We start from the raw sequence: 23,657 nt of genomic DNA, 5'->3' as shown, positions 1-23,657 counted from the left end.
GCTGGGAGTGACTAATTCAGTGCATTTAAAATTAATAATTGTACTTACATGCTCTGAGTTTGTCAGTCCACATTTTTGTTGTTGCTACCATTACCTATGAACTACATTTAATATGGTATCAGCTAAACAAATATAAGCATCCTCATAGCTGCATTAGCTCCACCCACCCCAAGGCATTAAACTGATTTTGTTATAATTTATTTCAATACAGATATAGATGGACATTCTTTTACAGACTCTAGATAAAGCTTCAAAGTTTAAGGCAACATGCTTTTGAATCTTAGCTGTTTCTGAATAAGATTTGAAAACCTTGTCACCTGTAGCCTCTGCCTCCTCTCACAGAAGTGACCCGCTAGATCCAGGGCATTGTGTTCAAATAATTAGAAGTCACCCACATTTCTTTATATTTCTTAATTTGAGCCACGGTAGCATCAGCAGAATACCAGAGAATACAAGTATTTTCAAATACTCAGAAGTAGGCTCTTCTCAAGAGCCCTTATCAGTAATCTAGCTCTACTCCGAATGAAATTAGTGGGACTTTTATTACTCCCTTGAAAAAAAAAAATATCCATGGCTCAATTCAGGAAACATAAGTAATTTTGCAGAAGTATGTAACAACAGAAAGAGTATAGAATTTTCCTCTAAGAGGCCAGTTAAGACCTTTATCTACGCCCTCCCTGATGCTGGTTTTTTGGTTTTTTTTTTGCTTACTCCAAACATTACCCAAAAGTTGACATCACCCACATGCCATAACCACTCTCCTCCTACAGCAGAGAAAGAATAATTTTCTCCTTCTGCAAGGAATTACCAAGATGAACAACTGATGATCTTTTCAAATGAAGACTATACTTGGTGAAGAATTACCTCTTGAAGGTTACTAAGCCTCAGAGATACAAAACCAAATTGACCATTCAAGACAAATTTCTGAGTTATAGCATTTGTTAATTTTAAGCATAATTGACTTGTGAAACTCATCTGGCCTAAGAAGCCACGATATGACATGCTCTAGGCATGCAACAATACGGAGTTGTGGCTACATACCACAAACAGAAGAGATCAACACACAAGGTTATTTTTAAATATTTTTCAGAGAAACTGTTTGAGGACATAGGTAAGAGGGTGTGCTTCTATTCATTTTAATGGTTCCTCACATTAAAGGACAAATTTTTTCAACAGTTTATTTTGTTTGTTTGTTTAGTACAGAGAATTCCTGGAGGGGAGACTAACATTTATAGCAATGCTAGACTAAGTATTCTGTCTCCATTCCCAAGATCATCCCTCCAACTAAGGAAAGCATGAAACAAAAAGCTTCATGTGCCAAAAGCAGCCCAAGTAATTTCTATTGTTGATTTCCTTTGAAGTCAATGATACTGAAGCCTAGGGCAAATGCTAACCAACTAGGTTCCTCATTTTAGTTTTCCAAATAGCTATCCACACAACGTTTTGAGCTTTACAAACAACTAAATCAGCCTTTAAAAAAAGTTTGCTTTAAACTGATCCAACTAAACTATGAACATGATCAAGTATTACTCAATTGCTGCCTTTCAAAATGCAACAGTTGAAACTTCCGATTCATATTGGGAAGAACAAGACGCTGTTGCTCAAGGTGAGGCCCCAGGCAGTAATGCTTATTTTCTCCTCCACTTTATTTTATAAATGCATCTAAAGATCACTGTGACTGGACCAGTAAGTTGAACTATGAAAAACAATCAATACCCATCATCAACACACACAACAGCAAACATTAGAAATATGCACATAAAGTACACATATGGCTCCTACAATACAGGCCCTTCAAAGGGAGGGTCTCTGTTTATAGGCTGTATAGCTCCTACCCATCGCAGCAGCTTATGAGCGCAACAGGCGTTTGAAGCTGACAATGTCCTTACCCTGGTACTAAACAAGGCAGGAGATCTTTGTGCTATTGATTTGGGCAGAGCAATCCTCTCAGAAGCATTCATATAGCGGTTTTGTTTTCAAAACTTGAGGAGAATAAATTCTGTTTTCATAGGCCTTAAACACTTACTAGGTTTCTAATTCTAGGACTCCAGCTTTTTCAAAATGGAAAGGACCAGCTGCAATCTTCTTTTGCGGAAACTTTCTAATGGAAACGCCAACTTCCTTGCACACCCACTCAGATGTACACAAGCTGTGGCAACTTGTCATACAGGAATGTCACAGCATCCCAGGCTTCTTTCCCCATCTCCCACAAGCACACTAGTTAACTTTATTCTACGTTCTTAAAATTTGTGACTTTGATGTATTTCAGTATTTCATTTATCTCCCAGTGTCTGAAGTACCGTAGTTTTGTTGAAAACTGCATATGAAAGAGAATTCTTTTGACTATTTTTTGAGTAACCAGAGATATGGAAAATTCAAAAGCCTGCTTTTAGGTTGCATTAAATTTACCCTACCCTTTTTCAGATGAACTCAAGACAATGGAAATAAACTAGATACCTTATTAGTTTTTTCCCAGGAAATGATCAGTCACTGTGAAAACTCTCTACCATTTACTGTACAGTCCACAGGACCTACCAACTCCTGATCGATCCTATTTAATTCACCATACTGTGAAAGTGTACACTCCCTTTATACTTCACAATGAAAAAACTAGATTTTTAAAAAATAATAATTTTAAAATTCCCCTACATGCATCCCAACAACAAACACAGTTTAGCTCAGCCACATCAGTAAAATCAGGCAGACAATTTTGCTGCAATGCTTTTTTAGTTACTTGACCATCACAGCATAACTTCCTTAAAATATATTTACATTTTTTCCCAGAAAAAGTTCAACCCACTCACACTGAATGGTTTTTACTGCCCGCACACAAAGAAAAGGTATCTGGAAGTAGTCTGCTTTCTGGCATACTGTTACCTTGGAAATAAAATCAAAGCAAGATCTGGCATGTATGTGTGTGTATATATATATCTAGGCTATTACTCACACCTTGCTATGATAATATGACTTGGCAAATACAGAGAGTCACCTGCCTTCCCCCTCCTCCCTTCCACATCATACTGCTGTAATTGGTCACCAGCAATTCGACACAGAAGAGGTTTGTACGTACGCGCTCAGCTGGCATGCGTCCAGCCAAGGTCTGGGGCGGGAAAACTTTGCAAGAGTTGCTGCTAGACGCACGCAGCTGGAAGAAAGCCTGAGAGACTGCAGATTAACAGTCTACAAAAAAAACCCCACCCCACTCAGACTGTGTTGGCCAGCTGAAAAGCTCGTCCCCAGATTTCAAACCAGTTTGTCAGACACTAGACCTGGCAGCGTCTGAAGCTAGTGGCACAGCTCTGTTTCCAGGCTACTTAGATAACAACTGCGGAGCTAACAGGATGGACTGAGAGAAGTTATTTTAAGTCGCAATTACTAGTTCATATCTTATCAAGAGACCTGAACGCACACAATCGTTGCTGCTAATCTCTTCCCTTGCTCTTCTGAAAGAGCAACAAGAATTTTATTCATGGCAACTAAAGATAGTACCAGGTGAAGGGTTAGGTGCACTCTGCTGCTGAAACCACCCCAGTGAACTCCAGTACCTCCCACTCTTCTTGCAGGCAGTCCCACTGAAACAGGTTTGAACCACATCTCTTTCCTCTACAAATACTTAATGAGCCTCTTTCTTACAGTGACAAAGGATCCAACCAAACCACCATGTGGTGGCAGTGCTCAAAGCCAGAGCCTGCACAAGCAGCCCTCTCTCTCTAGCTGTGGGCTGGGTAGTCCCAACTGCATGCGGAGGGTGGCAAAATACTTTGAACTTTCAAAGCAATGGCTGAGAGGCAGGAAGAAGCGTTAGAAATGACAGCAAGAAGGAAAATGGGCACTACTGCACATCAGGCGAGGCAGAGCTTCAGAGGGGGTCAGTAGCAGGATGACAGAGAAAAGGTATTTTCCATTTGCTATACAAAAACTAACTCTGAGAGCAAACACCAATGTCTGATCCAATATTAAAAGTCATTGCCGTAGCACAGAATATTCTTCAGCAGGCAAGGTTAAGTGTTGAAGGACAGCCTGCCCTTGCTACAAGTTCATCTGAAGTCAAAATGCTGAATGAGGAAGTTGGGCATAAAAAACTAAGTAGCTTTTACTTGCATGACTCCTTACACAGCTACACCTCAGCAATGGATTTCTCTTAGATCAGTCATGCAGCTGTTACTAACAGCAGGCACTGGTTATCATAAATTTGATGGTCCCATACTGGTGGCACCTACAGTTCAGAAACAATGGTCCCATCAATCCTCCAGACCCACTACTGGCTACTAAATCCAGTATTTTCTTCCATCGAGTATTTAATGAAATTAATTTTAATACAACTTTATAGACCAGCTGCAATCACTTACTGTGGCCTTTTAGACAACTGTGACTTTCAGAAGTCAGGCATTATGTTACTTATTTTATTTATCATGAAAAAACCCCACTTGCTGTAAAAAGGTACATATGGTACCCAACCACCATTGAGAGGTAAGGAATTAGGTGCTTTCCAGCTTTCAATACCAGGTTCTGGAACATTTTCTTATAGTTTTGGTAACAAATTGTTGAAGAAGCTAACATGAGGCTTTGTCTTTCTCTAATACTTATATTATGATCTCTTCCCCCTCTCCCTGAAAGAAAACCCACCAAAAGGTTGCAGGATTTTTTTTTTCTGGCAATAAGATGCTGCTCTGAGACTGTGCCACACACAAACTGGATGAGCAGCCAACTGCTGAGTGGGAGGCTCATTAAAAAGGGCCATTTGCTTGCCATATGTCTCTTTCTTCTAGACAGACTAATTCTAGTCATTAGTTTTAACCAGAAATGCAGATTAGCAAATCAACTTTTTGTTAAAACGGTACCAGAAATTTTCCTAAGCATCAGAGTATCAAGAACCACTTGGTGCTCAGAGTAAGTTACTAGTTAGAAATGAGAGCCCCGATCCCAAAGTGGGATTGGCAGAGTGCCTCATCGTTCCAGGGCCGGCATTTCCCAACCTCCCGTAGGGGAGCCCCAGTCCCACCACCTCTTCCTGCTCCTGCCCTCCACCGCCACCCAGGCTGCTGCTGCTATTGTCCCCTGCTTCCCCCCTCCACCATCTCCCCCTCATTCCTCTCCCTCCCTACTACTGGCACAACATTTCTCCGCTCATTCCCGCACCCAGCAGGATGACTACAGGAGTATACGCCGACAAGATCAGCCAAGCTTGTCTGCCAATGAGAAGTCTGTGGACTGTGCTCCCAGCCTGGGGAGGCAGCACATCTGCTGCCAACCATCTATCTAGAACAGCTCTTGCAGACCTTTGGGCCCATGCTGTGTATCTTTAGCAGCATGGGTACTACCACACCAGTAGACAAACACAGGTAACCCACAGGCATCCGCAGGCTTCCTGCAATGGGGTAGCGGCCAGTCAGCAGGAATCAAAGTGACAAAAAAGAAAACAACCAACCAACCAAGGTTTTCAAGTGCATCTCTCAGCCTCTTTTCTAGAATCAAAAAAAGCAGTTTTTCAGATAGGAACATATGCATACTAGATCTTATTATAAATGTCAGTCTCTCTTCTGTTTACATACTGTTTTAAGACACTACCAGTCTGAAGTCAAACAGGTTCTCCAATAGTTTTCTTTAGAAAGTTTGTCTAAATTCACATTATGTTTCTATAGCAACTGTCCTCCTGGATGATCTGAAAGCACTTCATCGGAAAAAGACTGATACCATGAACAGTTACAAGCAATGACCATTTCCCCCATCCAACATACCAACAATGTTCTGGAGAAGGCTAAAGCTGATTTGCTATCACGCTGCCACTTTCATTCCTACTCAGAGTATTTCTCATCCCACACCCCAGGATATGCTGTAGCCCTTCCCCTATACTAACTCTGAGGGATACAACCTTCCCAGCAGCTGGTTCTGAGTTTCCAAGTCACACTTGTAAGAATCTCTCAACTCAGACCCATGAATCTTAAACACAGCACACACACAGCTGGTTTTTTTTTTTTTTTTTTGGAGGTGCCTTTTGTGTAGCAAATGTCTTTATTCAACACACCCCCACCGAACTCTAGTAATTAAGGTAGCAGGGACAAAATAGCTAAAGAACTGGATTATATAAGCTACCCTGTCCATCCATCTCAACAAGGTTTCACTTTTCCCATCAAGCTTCACAGGAGTCCCACTTGCCTACACAGCCTTTATATTTTGAGTTTCGAAATGCAGAGGGCCAGGCAGCATTTCATCAGGGACAGCTTTCCCCAATCAGTACTTCCTGCTGAACACTTTCTCCTCCATAGATACACATCACACTTGCCAGTTCAAAAGATTATTAATGGTAAAAAAACCAAACCAAACCAAAATAAAAACACAAACAAACAAAAAACAAACCCAAACAAAAACATGACCACCTATTCTTCTGGCAGAAGACAACAAATGCACTCCCCATCATTTTGATGAAGTCCTTCAGACACCTTCAGATGTGATCACGCATCCTAATCACATGTCCCTCTTCCTTTTTTGTGCACATGTGCAGCCATTGTGACGAAAACAGGACCTTTCACATGATGAGCTGGTCCATGCACACACAGAAAGAGGGATCAGGTGAGCACCATAAAACAAGGCAACAAGGAACAGATGCAGCTGGCTTGAATTACTTCAGCCACCCCAATGCAGCCAGCCAGCCTTGGCTGGCTATTCCCAGTCTACTGCAATACAGAATTCATGTGAGATGAACTGGAAAAGGTTGAACGGGTGACAAATATTTAAAGAGCGTGCTGTGAAGGTGACTCCCCCGAAAAACATAACCTTCTTAGCATTTAGATTTCAAAGGTCTTTCTTACTCTACATAGGCCACCAACCGTCCAAGAGGACAGCAGCACCTGCCAGTGTTATAGATTTTGTGACAGGTGGCTCACCAGCCAGGCGTTGCTAGTTTGAGGACACCCATGAAAGCCCCTGTACAGTACACACACACACACACACTCTATTTCCTTCTTTGCCCCTGCTCTGCCTGCCTTTGGGATCAAACTGCACACTCTGGTTCACCTTCAGTAAAGGAAAAGAGCGAAAGAAATGGAGCTTCACGTCTCTACATAACACTGTGAAGGAAATAAGTACAGGCTTCAGTTTCCCTCTAATGCTTAGGCCCTTCAGAATGAGAAGTTAAATACCCATGTTTCTCCCATCCAGTTAATAATGGTCACCTTTGCTATTAGTGTTAATAGCTTCCCCACACACATGCTGAAACTAGTTAATCTCTGCCAACTGAGAACAGAAAATCTCTGCATAACAGCTCACGACAGAGGGAAAAAAAGCCAGTTTTTCCACTCCTCGAAGTTTCAAAGCTCACAGAAGTGCCTTTCCCTGACACAGCAGAATTACTGTCTTGGATCACAGGCTAAATTAAACACACAAATTACATTCTCCATATAAACAGAGTTATACATGGCTTAAATAGCATGGTTTTATTTTCCTATTGGCACCAATTGGTACAGTAGTTCAGTTGAAGCTTAAGACATCTCTGATGTCAGTTGCTTTAATAGGCAGCACTGACGTGACTGGCTCTCGTTCCCAGACGCAAAGTGTGCTGGTTTCCATGGGGAGGATGCTGACCGAAGAATTCCTACCACACTTCCTATCAGTTGTTTTGAACAGCAAACATTGGCTCCAGGGGGAGAAAAAAAAAAGTCTGTTTGGGCATCCAAAAATTCACAAGATGACGTCATCCTGTACGACAGATTTCTCTGCAGCTCCCTCCCCAAACACACACGACCCATCAAAAGCCCTGCTCTACATTCCTGCCATCTGGGTTCTGTATTTACAGAAGAGAGAGACATTCATAATTTTTGCTTCGCTTGTTTGCCATGTTAGCTCAGTTGTAACAGTTCCCCCTCCAGCCCCAAGAAGCAAAAGGGACAGTCAGCCTAGAAGGGATTTCTTAGATTAATCATAGGAAGCTCATGACAATTTCTTCCCTCCCAAATTCCCATGCAGATTTAGACCACATAACAAGTCAGAATATCAGCAAAGGAAAAAGAGGGGATGAACTTGAGGCAACATGAAACCAAAGCCATAATAGACACCCAAATTAAGTTTGTAAAAAAAAAAATAAAAAATGCAGTAAACCACACCCTAAACATTAATGATTGTACTTCTCTGCAAGTCTTCATTTGCTACTAGCATGCACTATGATCCAGGTAAGAGTAGAGTCAAAGGGTAGTTGCACTGCTGACTGCATCATTCTTCATGAAGATTTCATAGCAGTGACATGTGCTTGCTTTCTTCTGCACCTGCTACTCTGTTCACATGAAAACACAAACCCCAACTTAATGCACCAGAGTTATGTAAGAGATTGATAAAAGGTATCATTACCCATATGAACTATCAGCTCAAAACATACCACTTTTCAGCTTAAACAGATTTTATAAAAATTTTTCCTCAAGTTTTACACAGAAGCAGCATTTTTTTTTTTTTAACTAATTAAACAGTGACCACAGCCTTTACAACTGCTTTCTCTTTATTATCTTCTCCCATCAAGGGTCAACTTTGAGGCCAGATGAATGATGTTAGATCTATGAAATTCCTACTTTAGGAAAACAGGTGTGAAGTTCCAGACTTGCAATTACAGACTATAGGCTAACACACCCGCTTTGAGCTTCTAACTACCCTTAAAGTCTTTTAACTGTATGGTTTTCTACATGCCTGAACATCTACCTCAGGGTAGGAAAAGGTAAAGCAGCTTTACCCTTGATTCATGCCTTGTTCAGTGCCTATAAACAGGCAGCTCATCCCTACCCCAACCTCACTGGCAGGAGCTTACCAACTGGGTAGGCTGTAGTGTTCATGCACCTCCTCCCCTTTAAATCCTGAAGTTATACCTCATGAAAGAGGAGAACAGCTTTCTCTTGGGAACTCAGGAGCCACATTCCCAATTTCCTTGTAGCTAGTACTTAGGGCAGCCTCAAGTGGTTGGAAACGTGGGATTGGACCGGATCCTTGAGTGCAGCCCTAAATACACCTTAAATTCCCAGTGGGGATCAGCCTTTTCCTTTCAGCTTCCTAGTGTTTAAGTTAGGCAGCTTTTAAGGCCCTTCTCCAAAGCACTTAAGTCTTTCTAGCATCATGCAAATGAGCCCAGCACTCCACTGTACCAGCCAAGAGCTACAGCAAAGTAATTCAGGCAATGCCAAGCAAATCCTGTGTGATCTAGCCCATCTCCCAGTCTTCTGGGAGCCAGTTTTCTGGCTGATAGTCTACCCTTCCCTCAACTGCAATCTTTCAAAAAGTCACCCTCTTTTGTACAAGCCTCTAGAGTTCTTTCCTAACTGATGCAACTCCCATCAGCTTCTTTGCTGCCCACAGCGACCTGAAACAAGCAAACAAAACAAAAAAAACCCCACACCTTACAGTGAATGCTTATAAGGTTGCAAGTTTGCAGACTTAGTCCAAGAGGAACATGCAATACTTGAATCACTAGTTGTAAAAGCTGCAAGTTTTCCCTCTCTCCTCCTACTCCCTTTCCTTTCTCACAAATAAAACACAAAATGTTCAATGCTGAGGCAAATCTTAAGTTTTTTTTTAAACGAGGGTAAGATTATACTCGTGCTGATGTCAAAGTAGAGGAAAGCCAGCCAGCTGTATCTAAAAGGATACACCACTTTCCACCTAGCCCCTCAATGAGACAGTATTGAAAAAAACCACTATCATCACAAGCTTTTATTTCCTTTAAGGCACCAAGCAAATCCCACAAAACCAAAACAAATTTTATACTATAAACTGGTGTCTACAAACCACAAACTCTTATTCCAAGTTGGAAAGCAAGAGAGAAAATGCAGGTATTTTCATTCCATGAACTTCTGGGACATAAACAGACTCTTCCTCCATTACTAGGAATAACACTACCCTTGAACTAACCCTACTGTTCTCCTTACATCAAATAGCAGCAGGCTTTGAGAATTGCAGACTCTACAGCACTTTCAGACGTTTCAGATGGGCCAGGCAGCAAAACTGGAAAGTGGATGGCAACTAAAACAGGGTTGAATGGGGTTTCACCAGAAGGCTGAATACAAACATTGATATATCCAGTCACTAAACTGAACATCAAGCAAAATCTACAAATTCTATAGGTGACTCCAGAAATCTCTCACAGACAGAAGTTCGTATATATACAAAGAGAGAAGCAGTCTTACAGTCTGATGATTTTAATTTATGAGGATAACTTTAAGGAAACTAGACACTGCAAAAAAGCCTGGCTGACTCCAGAGGGATTAAGTTGAGAGTGAAAGATTCTCAGCAGTGCAACCTGATGAAGAACTGCACACCGCTCTTTCACTAGAAGCTAAATTTGAACCATCTCCCCACACTGAAAAGGTATTTCTGATCCATAGCTTGCATTCTGGGAATCTGCCAGCACAGAGTATGAGAAAGGAAGTACCATACACACTCAGAACAAACTGCTCAATCAAAAATCAAGTAAAGAAGCAAGCAAGCAAACAAAAAAAAATAAATGGGAAGATATACATATATACTCCTTAACAGTTATAAAACAAAATGCAAAGTAGAAGAGATTCTCCAATACAGGTGGTCAGACGAAAGGGAAATATTTCATTAGATTTAGGTAAAAAGCTACTACTTAACCAGACTGGCTAATGGGGGGTGGAGATGAAGGAACAGGAAGAACATGTGCACAAGAAATAAGCAAATTTTTGCCAGCAACTTCAGTGTCTGTATTTTTATCCTCTGATTCAATACTGCACTGTAGATCAATGGAGAGGCATTTGCCAAAATTTAAATAGGCACAGAAAAGTGGAATAACAAAAAGATTGGACCATGGGGAAGTCTGACGACAACTAAACTTGTTGAAGGTAACTCTGAAAAAAAAAAATTAAAAATATAGATATTTGCTCATGTATTGAAGAACAGTTAATCCATTATTTCAAGGTGACAGCTTCGAAAAATCCAGAAATATTAAGACAGTTTCCAGACTACAAAGCCATGATTACCTAGAATAAAAAAAACCTCAGTCTTTGGTGAGGGGAAAAAGGAGGCAGCAATTTAACTGAAAACAAGTAGATAAATACATTTTAAGGCATAATCATTTTGCTGACAGAAAAGCATGGAATGATGCTATATAGGCAATTATGTGTGTTTCACACATTACTGATCTCCAACTTAGAGCTGAAGTGGCATGCACTGCTCACAAAAACAAGTGCCCTCTCACTCTGCAATACCCAGGCACTAACTACTCTACAGTCAGACTTTTAAAGAATATTGAACATTTTTCTATTTGTTTATGGGGAGAAAGGGGTTGCATTTCTCAGGGAACTTCACACAGTCAATTTTTCAGAGCTCCAGGAGTCATATTTCTCTTTTAAAAGCATGAAGACTATATTCTGGTGGCAATGCTTTTATTAACAGTTATTGTGAAAGAAAGCTTTCAAACCTCTGACTGGTTTTCAGATCATACAACCTTTTTCAAGAAGAAAAACAAAACAAAACTTGGGTACGGGTACTGGGGGGGTTAAACATGTGGGCTGGGTTTTTTATTGGTTTCCTTCTGAGGGTATACATTCATTAATCGTTTACCAGCCCACAGACACATAGCAACATGCCTCTCTCAGAAGCACTGCATTTGGGCCCTGTTCCCTAGAAGTTATACTCAGTTTTACAGCACAAAAGCCCCAGAACTATTTGATAGTTGAGTGCCAGGTTAAGTTCAAAGCAAAACACAAATTAAAATGCAAAATGCATTTCATATCAGGGAGAGGTGTAACTGTTAGCTGGAAAGGACTCACTTGAGTTCCCTACTCCAGAGTAGTGTCTTTCCCTGTCTTAGATCTCACCCACCTCTCTGAATTAAAAAATTACCCCATCAGAGCTGTACTGCTCCACTTAGAACAGGCACAGCTCTCCCTGACACCACCCGCTGTTTCCAGGGAGGCAAAGCCCCAGATAAAGGGCTCTTTGCCCAACCCCACCTTCCTTGACCAGCAGACAGCATTAAATTGCACTTGAGGGAGTAAAGAGTCTAAACTGAACATAAGATGGGTAAGCACCCCCTCTATCCCCAAAGTAACGCAAGTTGGCCTCAGATACCATAAAGCCATCAAACAAAGGATGTTTGCCAGTCTAATGTTTGCTCTTCTCTCCAGGGCCATGAAGAAAGCCGTACAGCATACTTACAGAAGACCAAACATACTATAAACATCTAAGAGTACTCAGTATCACCAAAGTAAAAATCCAAGCTCTTCCAGATATTGGATCCATCAGATTCAGGGTAGGCACTGAGCAACAGCAGCTGCTGTCACCATCTCAAGACAATGAGATGCCTAACTCACACCATACTTCAGCGCTTTTCTCCCTCAGTGTCTGAGGTCTGACTGTCCCAGAGAGGGCAACAGTAAACCTGCTGGGACTGCAAAATTGTGTCTCAGAGGCAGGCATGCTTTTGGACATGAGAGAGAAACTTCTACAGCTGCACGTTGCAAAATCTCAGGGAGCCCTCCTGCTCCACCACTGCAAAGGCAAGTTTGCTCTTGAGGAGACCTGCAGCGAGCATATTCCTCCGTGTTAGCAGGATGCAATGAGGAACAGGCCCATCAGGCACTGCTCCATGATTAACAAATCAAACCAGTAGAAACAGGTTTCAGTAGGACGTTCATCGTACACCAGTTCTAACACCAGAGGAGGGACTTCTGACTCATTTCCACCCAGCACCCCACCTGGGGAAGGTTCACATGACAAAGTTCTGTATTTCCTAATTTAATAGACATTAAGAAAGCTATCAGCACAGTTAGGTAAGCAACCAGACAGGGCACCAGTGATTACTCTGCATTAGCAATTGCACACCTTCACTATGCGGCAGGGAGGTGTGAATTCACAGGACGAATATTTCCAACACACCGGATGTGTTGCAGTGTGGCACGCCCTGGAATAGGGTGTTACTTTCTAACATCTTCATAAAAGCATTTTCTTTATTAGTTTCCTCCTATGAGCACACAGATGGCAGCAGCAACACAAAAGGTATTCCCTCCAAACCATGGGCAAAGCTGAGTAGAAACTTAAAGAAAAAGAAAAGGTAGGGTTTGGATTTTATTTTTTTTAAAATCTTGAGGGAACGACTTTGCTTTCAGAAGGTAAAAAACCTCGAACGGACAGGAGGGTAAATGAACTATCAGTGCCAACATCAGAGATAAGGCCCTCAAAAACAAGACTAAGTCCTGTTATGATTTGATTATATGTGGGAGTATTTGGGGCAAAATAACCTAGATACTGCCACCCCATCCCAAAGCACTTTTTCTTTCATCGCATACACTCACTAGTACTAGCACAGCCTTTGAAAGAAAAGACTCTGCTGTGTAGGTGGGGGTACGCATGCACACATGAGTTGCTCCACAGCCTTCTGTGCTGCTTTTCCTGTACAGCAAGTTCTAAGCAACTACATCCAACTCTGTCAACTTTCGAATCAGTAATCTACACACCTAAGGAATTGTGGTCACCTAGCACAGGCATTTACAACAGACTGGACCTGGGCCATTTTAGAGTCAGAGCAGAAGACCTCTGCAGCTGGAGCTGATGAATCCTCAAAACACACTTTTGATAAGTTTCAAGCTATATAGCCCTAGAAGGTAATACAAGAAGGGTCAGACAACACCTGAGGGCCACAGTGTTCAAACCCCCAGAAAGTGTCTCCAATGCCTTCCAGTTATCACAGAATACGTGGTCATCAGCACCCCTGGGATACATCTTCCCGTGCAGGGCCCTCTGCAGAGGAAAGAGAGGCAGTCCTCTTGATGAACAGCAGCACAGTGAAGCCTTATTCTGCAATATATCAACACACCCTGTATCTTCCAAACTCAGATCATGAAATGGTACTTTCCAGAGGCAAAGGAAGGCATTTATCAAGGCAAAGATTACAGTGCTGCCTAAGCAAAAACTAGCTGGAGGGTATTGTCTTCCACTGGAGGGTGTGGATGACGCTCACTTTTAGAGCAGAAATTTAGTATTAAGGATATCATAGTACCAGGAACAACGTAAAACCAGTTCAGAGAGAAAGCTGGTAAGACCTTCTATCAAGTATGAATTGTGTACCTGAGAGAAGCAAAGGATACCAAAACAATGTCTATCTGTTGCGATGGTTTACCTGAGACTCTTGTGGAGTCCACTCTCTCACACCAAGACAGGGCACTATCAGAATGGTAATTTTGATCTGCTCTCCTTTCTACATGCATGTGAAGACTTCTTTTGTTTAGGAGCCAGAAACACATTAGCCATTTGGTTTTAATTACATGAAAATTGAACTCGATGCTACATTAACTTTAGCTTTTACTCTAAAGAGAAGCAGACTGGAAAGAATATTCAAGAGGGAATGGTTAGAGTAACAGCTGTCATATATGACTATTCTTTGACAGCAAAAATTAACCATGTCAGCCATCCCCCAACAGAAACAACAAGGGTAGCAGTTTCCCAGTAAGGAAAGGACCATTGGTGGGACTGCAGAACTCAGGTTCTGTTAATGAGATTTCACTTAAATGTAAAATACAGCATTTTCCTTCTTTAATAAGGCTTTATCGTATTTCAGTTTAATAAGTGTATCAAAACCTGATTTAGCAAGTAGCAAAATAAGATTTACTTTATACTCGTATTTATGTGAGTGATGACTTTGTAGTACTCAAACCCATAATCTCATGCAAATAACAACAGTTTCAACTTCCCTTCCTGCTCAACTGTTGCAACCAAAACTATGCTGCAATTTGCTACACTAAAATTTTACTAGGGGTTAAAAAAAAAAAGTTATTCCATTAAAGCAGAAAGAAACCTGAAAGTCATTCTAATGAACTCTTATGTTCCATCTGAAAGGGTCATTCTGGTAGGAAGCAGAAGCAGTAATATCAGCTGTGCGTTCATAGTACAAGTCTTACCTGACAGAATTGTAAAGTTACAGCATGCAAAAAGTTAGTCCTGTAATAAAAAAATTTATACACCAATACATTTTACAAACCTTTGCCTATGATAAAATAAATTTCCTCCTCTAAAAAAAAAAAACTAACGGCTGAGCCCCATATAAACATTCTGCCAAATGTTCTAGTTGCACTTTTTGCAAAGACGGAAAGTTCTCGCATGCAAACGGGTGTTGAGCCAGCCAGTTCACATGGCAGTCACCACCTGATGGCACCACCTTTCGGTAACAGCGTGTCCTCCTTAGAAAGGTAATGATTCTGGAAGGAGTACTCCCACCTCTCAGAGCTCACTGCAGAGCAGATGCCCCAGCTAGCTCCAGAGACAGCAGCGTAACTGTGTCATGCCAGTACCCATCCCAGCAAGTCATCTTAGGCAGCCACGTTAAACTTCACCTCTTCAGTGCAGGGCTCTGGATCCCAAAAGCAGTGATGCCGTGAGGCACTCCACCTTGCAGCATGGAAAGCACACTCAGTGTAGGTTATAGATTTCTGTGTGATACTCCACAGCAGCATAAGTTTATCTTTTGGGTATGGAAGATGTTTCTAAATACATTTAGATGCTACCACCCGAGCACCAGATTGCAGTGCTTTGCTAAGTAAACCTTCACATGCTTGGAGACATCTCTCCTTTCTTGCAGGCAAGCCCATGAGACATGCTCTGGTACTGCAAGTTAGCACTGACCGTTTTTGTGAAGCTCCTTTGGCAGCATCGGAGCCTATCCCATATTCAATACGTGCCCTCACTACACGGCAGATTCTGAACTTTCCTCTATTTTCCATCTCATGAGGGGTTTATGGCAGAGAACTTTCTGGAGGTTGTTTGACAGCAAAATGTGTTCTGTCAACTAAACACACACTTCTTGTGCCTTAACACAGGTCAGGAAGAAAAGCACGTTGATTCTTTTGCAATATTTTAGGGAACAGATTGCAATTTTGCTGGTAAATTTAAGCTATGAAAGAATGGAAATATGAAGAGCTAGGAAACCCTGCTTAGCAGAGATTTGTTAATTCCCTTAAAAATTAAGAATCAAGTTTTAACAAACCCCTTAAGATCCAATCTTCTCTCATGCCAATAACCAGTTTACTTTTTGTTCTCCTTCTTCCAGGAATCACAGTGAGGATTTTAAGACGCTCCATTCAGTTTGAAGGAGGTGAAGTGTTTATCTGGCCACAGCACTGAAGCCTACGCAGCCAGGAGGTATGTATGTTTTAAAAAAAAAAAAAGAAACCCAAATTAAAAAAAAAAAATCACTAGAAATTGTTTATACTAAGAAAGTTTGCATTCAGAGAGGTTTAAAACCATGTATATTATGACACTATATGACATCAACCAAAGTTTTTAAACACGTCTTTAAAAAATTGACCTTTCAGAAGTGAACACCAAGGAAAAACAGTATGTAATAAGACAACTGGTGTAAGTTTCATCACTGAAATAGGGTGCATCACTGCAGTTGCAGCACTGGTGTGATTGAAACAAAACATTTCAGTCAGCTCTTGTACAACTCAGCACACCTTCACTGCACGAGCATTTTAATGGAGACCGTAAGAGAGCTGAGCAGATTACTCAGCTGACAACTGGCTACACCGAACAAATAAGACGCTAAGCCAACATCTTTGCTTTGTGTCCACAGCTCTTTCAGTTTACACTTCCCAGCTTTTAAAATTTTTTGTATCTATTGCAGTAAGATAAGTACTCCCCACTCATATATTACTGTTCTATTCAGCTTGTGAATAAGGACATTAAGCAGCAGGAAACAGTATTAAAAATAATCTCCTAGGAAAGTAAAAATAATTTGAAACTGTAAAATAGATATGGATTAGTTGCATCATATGTACTTGGAACAACAGCGTTACTGCATCATCCAAAAAAGCAGACAGTGGCAGGGAACTACTGAGGAGTATTAGTGTAAAACTGCAGTATTATTATGAAGGGTCCCTGGCTTTTGACATGGGAAGATTAAAAAAATCCCCTCCAGCTTGAGTATGCAATGAAGTGTAAAACCCATTCCATCTTTGACCAAACATTTCAAGGCGTTTTCAAACTTTCACACTTTTTTTCAGCACATTCACAGATGAGAAATGCTGGCAATTCATTATACTCAAACTGAAACCAATTCTTCTATGTAGCTACATGTTCTGTCAAAGTGCTGCCCAATGAAATACTCCCAGGGCTGCTAAAGAGATGTAAGACAGTATCTCTTGCGCTCTGTAACATTATTAAAAAGTTAAGCCACAGACACCAACACTGGAGGCTTAGCTTCACTCTGTCAAAGAAAGTGATCAGTGTAAGTGGTAGGCAATTCATTCTCTTTGAATTTGTATTTCAGGTCAACAATAGCTTTACCTGCATAATGTACAGGGATTTCTATCTTTGGCCCTATGACGTAGTGACCCTCCTCCAGACTGTGAGCTGTAATTGTTGTCCACTGCCGACATGAATGAATCAGGAGGTAATCGTTCTCTCGAAGGCCTTCTACAGTTTCTCCTGCAAAACAGATTTAGTTGGTTTTTTTTTTTTTAATAAAAAAACGAACAACCACCAAAACCCACAAAACCAAAACCAAAACATCACACTTATTGCATGAAGAATTAGGAAAACTTCATAGTAAGTATTTTATTCTTATTACTGTTTATTTTTTTTCCCAGACATTTCTATATTTAAATACTGTTTAGCATTGAAACTTAATTGGATTTTCATTTTGCAATGTAAGCACTTCACCTTAAAGAAAACAAGCATAATCCAAAACAACTCAGTGCCTGAATACAATACCACAGAGATACAATCCACATTACTCAGCAGTGGCTCTCGGGCTCCTTTTTCAGCTTTCTGAACAAACAGCCTTTTCATATCTCTTATGTTTTCCTATCTCAATAAAAATACTTGAGGGCTCTTTTAGTTTTTAAATAAAGGAAATAAGTACTTTTTCATATGTTGAAAGATCAGCATCACACCACCCTACAGCCACCTGAAGCCAAATCATGTTCATCACTATGAAGTAATTAGGTATCACACTTGAAGATACAAAGATTTCAGCTTTGTCATTCTATCCGTTTGGAAGTTACTGCTTAATTAGCCATTCCTATGTCTGTAAACTTAATCCTGTTAACACACACCAAAGTCCTCTCTCAGAGATAAATTCAGCCAGAAGCCTCCCCCAGCTCACTTTGCAATGCCCTGTGTTGTGCTGTGGTGTTTGCCAAACCCATCCCAAACACAGCCAGAGCTCCAGCTCTCCTTTCTTCCCCTGTCCCCTACCAAGTCCTCTGCCTTTCCATCAAGCACCCTCCCCTCCTCCACCAGCTGCCACGCCTGATCAGGACAGGAGTGCTTTGCTTGGCTTTCCAGCAATTGCAAGATCCCCATCAGACAGACTACTCAAAGTGCCAGCCACACAAACCAAGCATGATATCTGAACAAGGTTTCATACGGCAGGGCGTATCATGGCAGACTGCTCTTACCCACCCGCAGTCCTGCTCAGTGCACTTCTCTGTTAAACACACAGAAAAAAGCCTTTCTCAAAGTGCTTTTAAAGGAGCCATGTGAACTTTCAGTAACACTTAGCAGACACTAAACACGGGCCAAGAATAATGAAGCTTTAAATTTCATTTTCTCTCTCTCCCACCAGCCCTCTGCAGCTACAGCCAAAAATAAAGCAAGTAGTTTAGTCCTAGAATCAAGTTTGGACAAAACCCATCCCCTTCAGCTACTACAACAAACTGCACTTTCTCTTCACTGTCCTCTGATATTCTCAAGCCAGTGGAAGAATGAGCCTTTCCTCAGCCTGAGGCAGCAGACATTTCACCTAGTCAATCTCTGCAGAGAAAAGATACTTCCCATTGAGCTTTTTTTTGCCCATACCAGGCAATCTTTTCCACCGTCGGCAACGGCTACTACACACCCCATTCCTGCGTGATTTCATGCTCCCATTCTATCAGAAAGTGCCCTCCTACACGATTCAAAACGCAGCAACTGGTGTGTGAGAGAATTGTTAGATTTTAAATGAGAAGAGACCATTATGACCACCTGCTCCAACACCCTCTGGCCACAGGATTCTGCTAATTTCCTCCAGAAACTTGGGTTTGGCTAAAAAAGAGAGAGACCCCTCCAACCTGCCTGCAGAGTCCAAAAGACGGACTTTCCCTGGGTCGGTTGTCCGACAGCCTGTTAAAACTCAAAAAACACTCCTGTTTTGTGCATTTGGGGCTCTAACTTAGAACTGCATAAAATGCTGTTATGGGAGAGTAGAAGGGGAACAAAAAAAAAAAAAATCAAAAGGTACACAGAGCTCCTTAGTACAGGTTATTCTTGCTCCTGTGAAGGTATCATTTCCAAGTTTCCTTCTTTTCCACAGAACAGAAAGTAGCTTCCAGGTAAACAGGACATTTCAAGATCTGGCTTCCAAGTGCTCCTTGAGGAGCTGCTTAACGCCAGTTCCTGCTCCCTGGAAAGCACCACCCTTCCACCCACAGTGTGGTAGGAGAAGGGACCTCAGAAAGCCTAGGGAAGAGTGGCAAAATTGCCATGCAGCACCAGAGAGCTCTTCGGTCTCAGTCCGTATCTCGAAGGAAATTCAGATATATTTGCTAGGGAGTCATGCACCTGCTAAATTTTACCAGATCATCTGACCTTCAGCATCTCCTGTTGTCTGCTTACAAGGCAACTCCTAATACATACAAAAATTATCTACGGCTTGCTGCAGCTAAGGGTTACAGTTTTGGGGGAAAACACATTAATAATAGTAATATACAATATTATTTGAAACTCATGTTTCAGTTCAGAGAGTTACACTCATGCTTTCTACAATCCATAACAACAAGTAATTACTCCATCCCACAACAAAATAAAACCAATGACACCTAAGGGAAGAACTAGTATTTTGCTAGTTTCACTGAGGGTGATAAACAAATTCTGAAGAAAATAGAAAGCATCTCTGGTATGCTTTTTCTCTGCCTTACAATTTGTAGTTATAATTTCAGGACGTTACCTAAAGAAAGGCTGGATTCTACATCCAGGAGCACAGGGAAATAGTTCTAGTATGGGTCATCCTCGAAGAGTCCGAGAAAGATATTCTCAGGAAAATAAAGCCACCCATGATGAAAAGGTGCTTCCAGTCATGGCTCACATGCCATGATCTGTTTAAGTGGTTACTCCACTAAGACTGAGTGGAACAGGCGAGTGTAAAAAGAGGTTACTAAGGCAGGCCCGAGAGTGACTATGTAATTAAGTCTGCAACTGGAAGTAGCTGTATTGTTTTTTAAACAAAACCTTGGAAACCACCATTCTTGTTACATCAATTATTTGCTCCAACCTGTTACATTGGAAATTAATTTCATGCTTTGCCATGGCAGTTTAAGCTGAGTAGAGGAGGCGGAATGGATGCAACAGGGAGATCATGGTCCCTCCGGCTCCCTCACAACAGGCAGGTCTATCCATACCAAACCCTGATCTTCCCTAACTGCGGGCGAACCAGATTCCTGAGGCTGCTGTATAGGAAGTGACTCCTTGTCACCGAAGGGATTAATGGACTTGCAAAAACACCTGGCTAATGATGGCCTCCATGCTATGGGAGAAAAATACAAGGAAGAGTCAAATGTGACTGAGGACAACAAAACATGGCCACAGATACTCTCTTCTTTCTTCCCCATCTCCCCCCATAAGACTTGCTCACTGTCTCCTGGAGAGGAGGACCTTTCAGGCAGGAGACACCTCTGACCCGAGCTACACAACTCAGCTCCTGGCCCAAGCACAGCCCAGACTTAGCCCTTTATGATTTTCTCAGCCAACTGTACCTTGCAAAACAGCCACACATATCCAATCTGATTTTATCCCCCGTCTCAGTAAACACAATTTATGCAAGCCTTTCATAATCACATTTTAACTATGTGGGAGAACTCGGCAGTCCTCACATTCACCAACTATGCAACTTGGTTCTCACCTATTCAACATACTCCTACACTGCTGCTTACACAAATCTCAGACGCCATGAGAAAACAGAGAACACAGGCCACTCATCTTTAGTAACAGCTTTGCCTCTTATGATCAAATATGGATTAGCTCTATCTTCTTGCCCTCTCCTCCCCACCCCGCATGCCTGCAATATAATTAAACCACTAAAAAGAATCTACAAGCAAATACTTGCATTGTTTTTTCCCCCAAATAAAAGTTCGAGAAGCAATGAACTATCACATGCAATTCCCCGCCCTTTCCCAAGTTGCCTACACCTTTCCAAAATATGAGTCAAGTTTATTCATAATATTGCCTGAGACTAAGAAGCCCATGATTCGCTAACAGCACCTAAACCCTAAATAAAGCGTCAACGCCCATCCTTGCCTTACAATAAAAGCCTCACACCTCTGAACTGAAAAGTTAGCTGGTATGTTCCTACACAAGCAGTCCTCCTATAAGCACTGGAACCACAACGAGCACTTGGGTTACTTCATCATGCATCACCGAAGCAGAACTGCAACAGCTATTCAAGTGTTCATTGTAACTAAGATGTGTTACCATTTTTTAATTACATTATTCCTTCCTATGCAATTCCTAAAAACTACAAATATTGCAAAGCCCACTATTGTTCAAGGGCAATTGGAGAGGGAACATTGACCCCAAAAGAAAAATTGTTCACATGTTGATACAGTAAAAAAAAAAAAATTGCTTAATAAGATTCCCATGCTTATTAAACACCACCTACATTAAATGTCAATACTCTAATAATTCTTTCCAGTTCCAAAACTGGATCACCCACATATACGAAATCTTGGCTCTGTCATTGTAAATACTCCAATCTCAAATTAACAGTTAAAAACTGTAGCAAGACGGAGAGCAGGATACCTCAATCCACAAGTGCGGAGATGAGTTTCTGTTGTCACGTGCTGCTTTTCAGAACCAGATGAGAAAACAGTAGTTGGCTACACGCGGGGATTGAGTTTGTGTATGGTAATGCTGCAGCACAGAAGGAAGCTCATTTCTTTTTGAGATAAGAACTGATCTCCCTGCAGGTTGTTGCTAACACTTACTTTCTAAAGATACACACTTTTATTTACTCTGGGCATTTGGAAATGTTAGAGTAAAGCCTCAGGAGTAAAACTGAAGACTGGTCAAGGTTTGAAGGGTCCGAGCACTCCCACCTCCTTCTGGATCAACAATTAAAGCTTGGCCTGTTACAGTCCATAAACAAAAATTCACGCAGGTTCCACATATTCTGATTCAAAGACAGAAGTGACTTTTCAACACCAACCACTAAAGAAAAATAATGAAACAAATGAAAAACCCACACTTTTAGGGTTCTCCTCCTAGTACTGAGAAACTAACATTCAAGTCACTGCAAAATGTGCAGACCAACATGACTCATTGACTTACAGAAACTACACTGCTAAAATAAGCAGCAATCTACAGGAATATAAACGCTTTATAATGCCACACACTTTGTCATCTTGGCTAGGAATCTGCATCACTGCTTTAAAGCATAAGCTTTGTGTCTGGAGACATTAAAATAGTAGGTAGCGAGCAATTCAGAGAAAGAAGTTGCGTACAAGGTTCCAGCAACGTAACGGATTCCATTTACACATGCCAAATGAACTAGATACCATCTCTTGCTGCCAGGAAGATGGTTATGGAGACATTCCTCTCATCTCATTCATCACAGAAGCCTGTAAAGTGAGCTTAATGCTGTCCCTTGCACATCAGTTCAAGCATGTAGAATTTGCTCTTCCTGGAACAAAAAGGCTTACAGAAAAGAGCTAGGAGCTCATGAGAACTTAAGATGGCTTTTGCGAAATAGCTGGTGAATAAGACACCCGTGAAACCCCAGGGAAAACTCATCAAGACTTTGGGCCATGTGTTTTCGTTAAGCCTGAACACCATCTGCACGCAGGTAACAGATGCCATACAATTAAGTGCATCACCCAGCCTGCCTTGGTCAGTTAAGTAGGTGGAGAGTTTAATTATTCCATCTAATGTCCCACAATTGCATAACATATCATTACATAGGAAAATCTCAGCAACATTAAAAATTATTTCAGTGGGTACTCAGCCAAGTACCTACAAAACCACAAAAATTAATAACTTCAACTTTATCCCCACTTGAGCTTGCACTAACATTTGTTAGGAGTGAAGGGTTAATTTGTGGAACAACAAAAAAAAAGTGGCTCTCTGGTCAGGTGAGCGTGTCTGCTGTGAAATAGCTAGGAAGAACTGTCAGCATGTGGCTGGTGTTACTAGGGAAGGCTAGTAACCAAGGTTTATTTTGCAACAACTGGAAAGCAGAATGATTAGAAGCCAGAAAAAAGAAAGAAGTGAGGTTCTTATTTATCATGCTATCATCGCACTGAGGAGCCTTACTTACACAGTATCTGCTTCACTGGACATGCAGCTTCACTGGACTTTCCCTGGCTGAGGACCGAGCAAGCCATGCATTAAGATACACCTTACTATTACCCTACAGCATCAGGAAAAACAAAGCACAGCGCCAGCCAGTATGAAATGAAGTTATAATCTATTATTTAAAAAAAAGACGACAGTATTATGGACTTCATGGCTCTGTGCACAGAGATGTTTCAGGTCAGAGGGAGGTCACACCACTAGCACAAATATAAATGCCAGCACTACTTTTCCACTCCAGAAGAAGGAATCCACAAACCTGTACACCAGTCAACTAGTAAAAGCTGTCTGGTTTTTGGAAAGGCCGACTTGTGTTTCTGCAAACATTTGCTAGTCACATCGCTCTCACA

General features: G+C 41.4%; 1 protein-coding gene across 3 annotated transcripts in view; it reads right to left on the bottom strand.

Moving 5' to 3' along the window:
• Positions 1-23,657, bottom strand: part of GAREM1 (GRB2 associated regulator of MAPK1 subtype 1) — a 105,130-nt gene that overhangs the window by 64,264 nt on the left and 17,209 nt on the right. For 2 of the 3 annotated variants that reach the window (XM_064442789.1, XM_064442790.1), the window contains exon 2: positions 17,272-17,412. In XM_064442789.1, coding sequence (XP_064298859.1) covers positions 17,272-17,412 — 141 coding nt within the window. Of the gene's footprint in view, positions 1-17,271; positions 17,413-23,657 lie in introns of those variants that run through there. The other variant, XM_064442791.1, reaches the window with a different exon arrangement.

The sequence above is a fragment of the Phalacrocorax carbo genome, chromosome 2, assembly GCF_963921805.1.
Source record: "Phalacrocorax carbo chromosome 2, bPhaCar2.1, whole genome shotgun sequence".
Lineage (NCBI taxonomy): Eukaryota > Metazoa > Chordata > Aves > Suliformes > Phalacrocoracidae > Phalacrocorax > Phalacrocorax carbo.
This window is presented reverse-complemented; position numbering and strand designations above follow the sequence as displayed.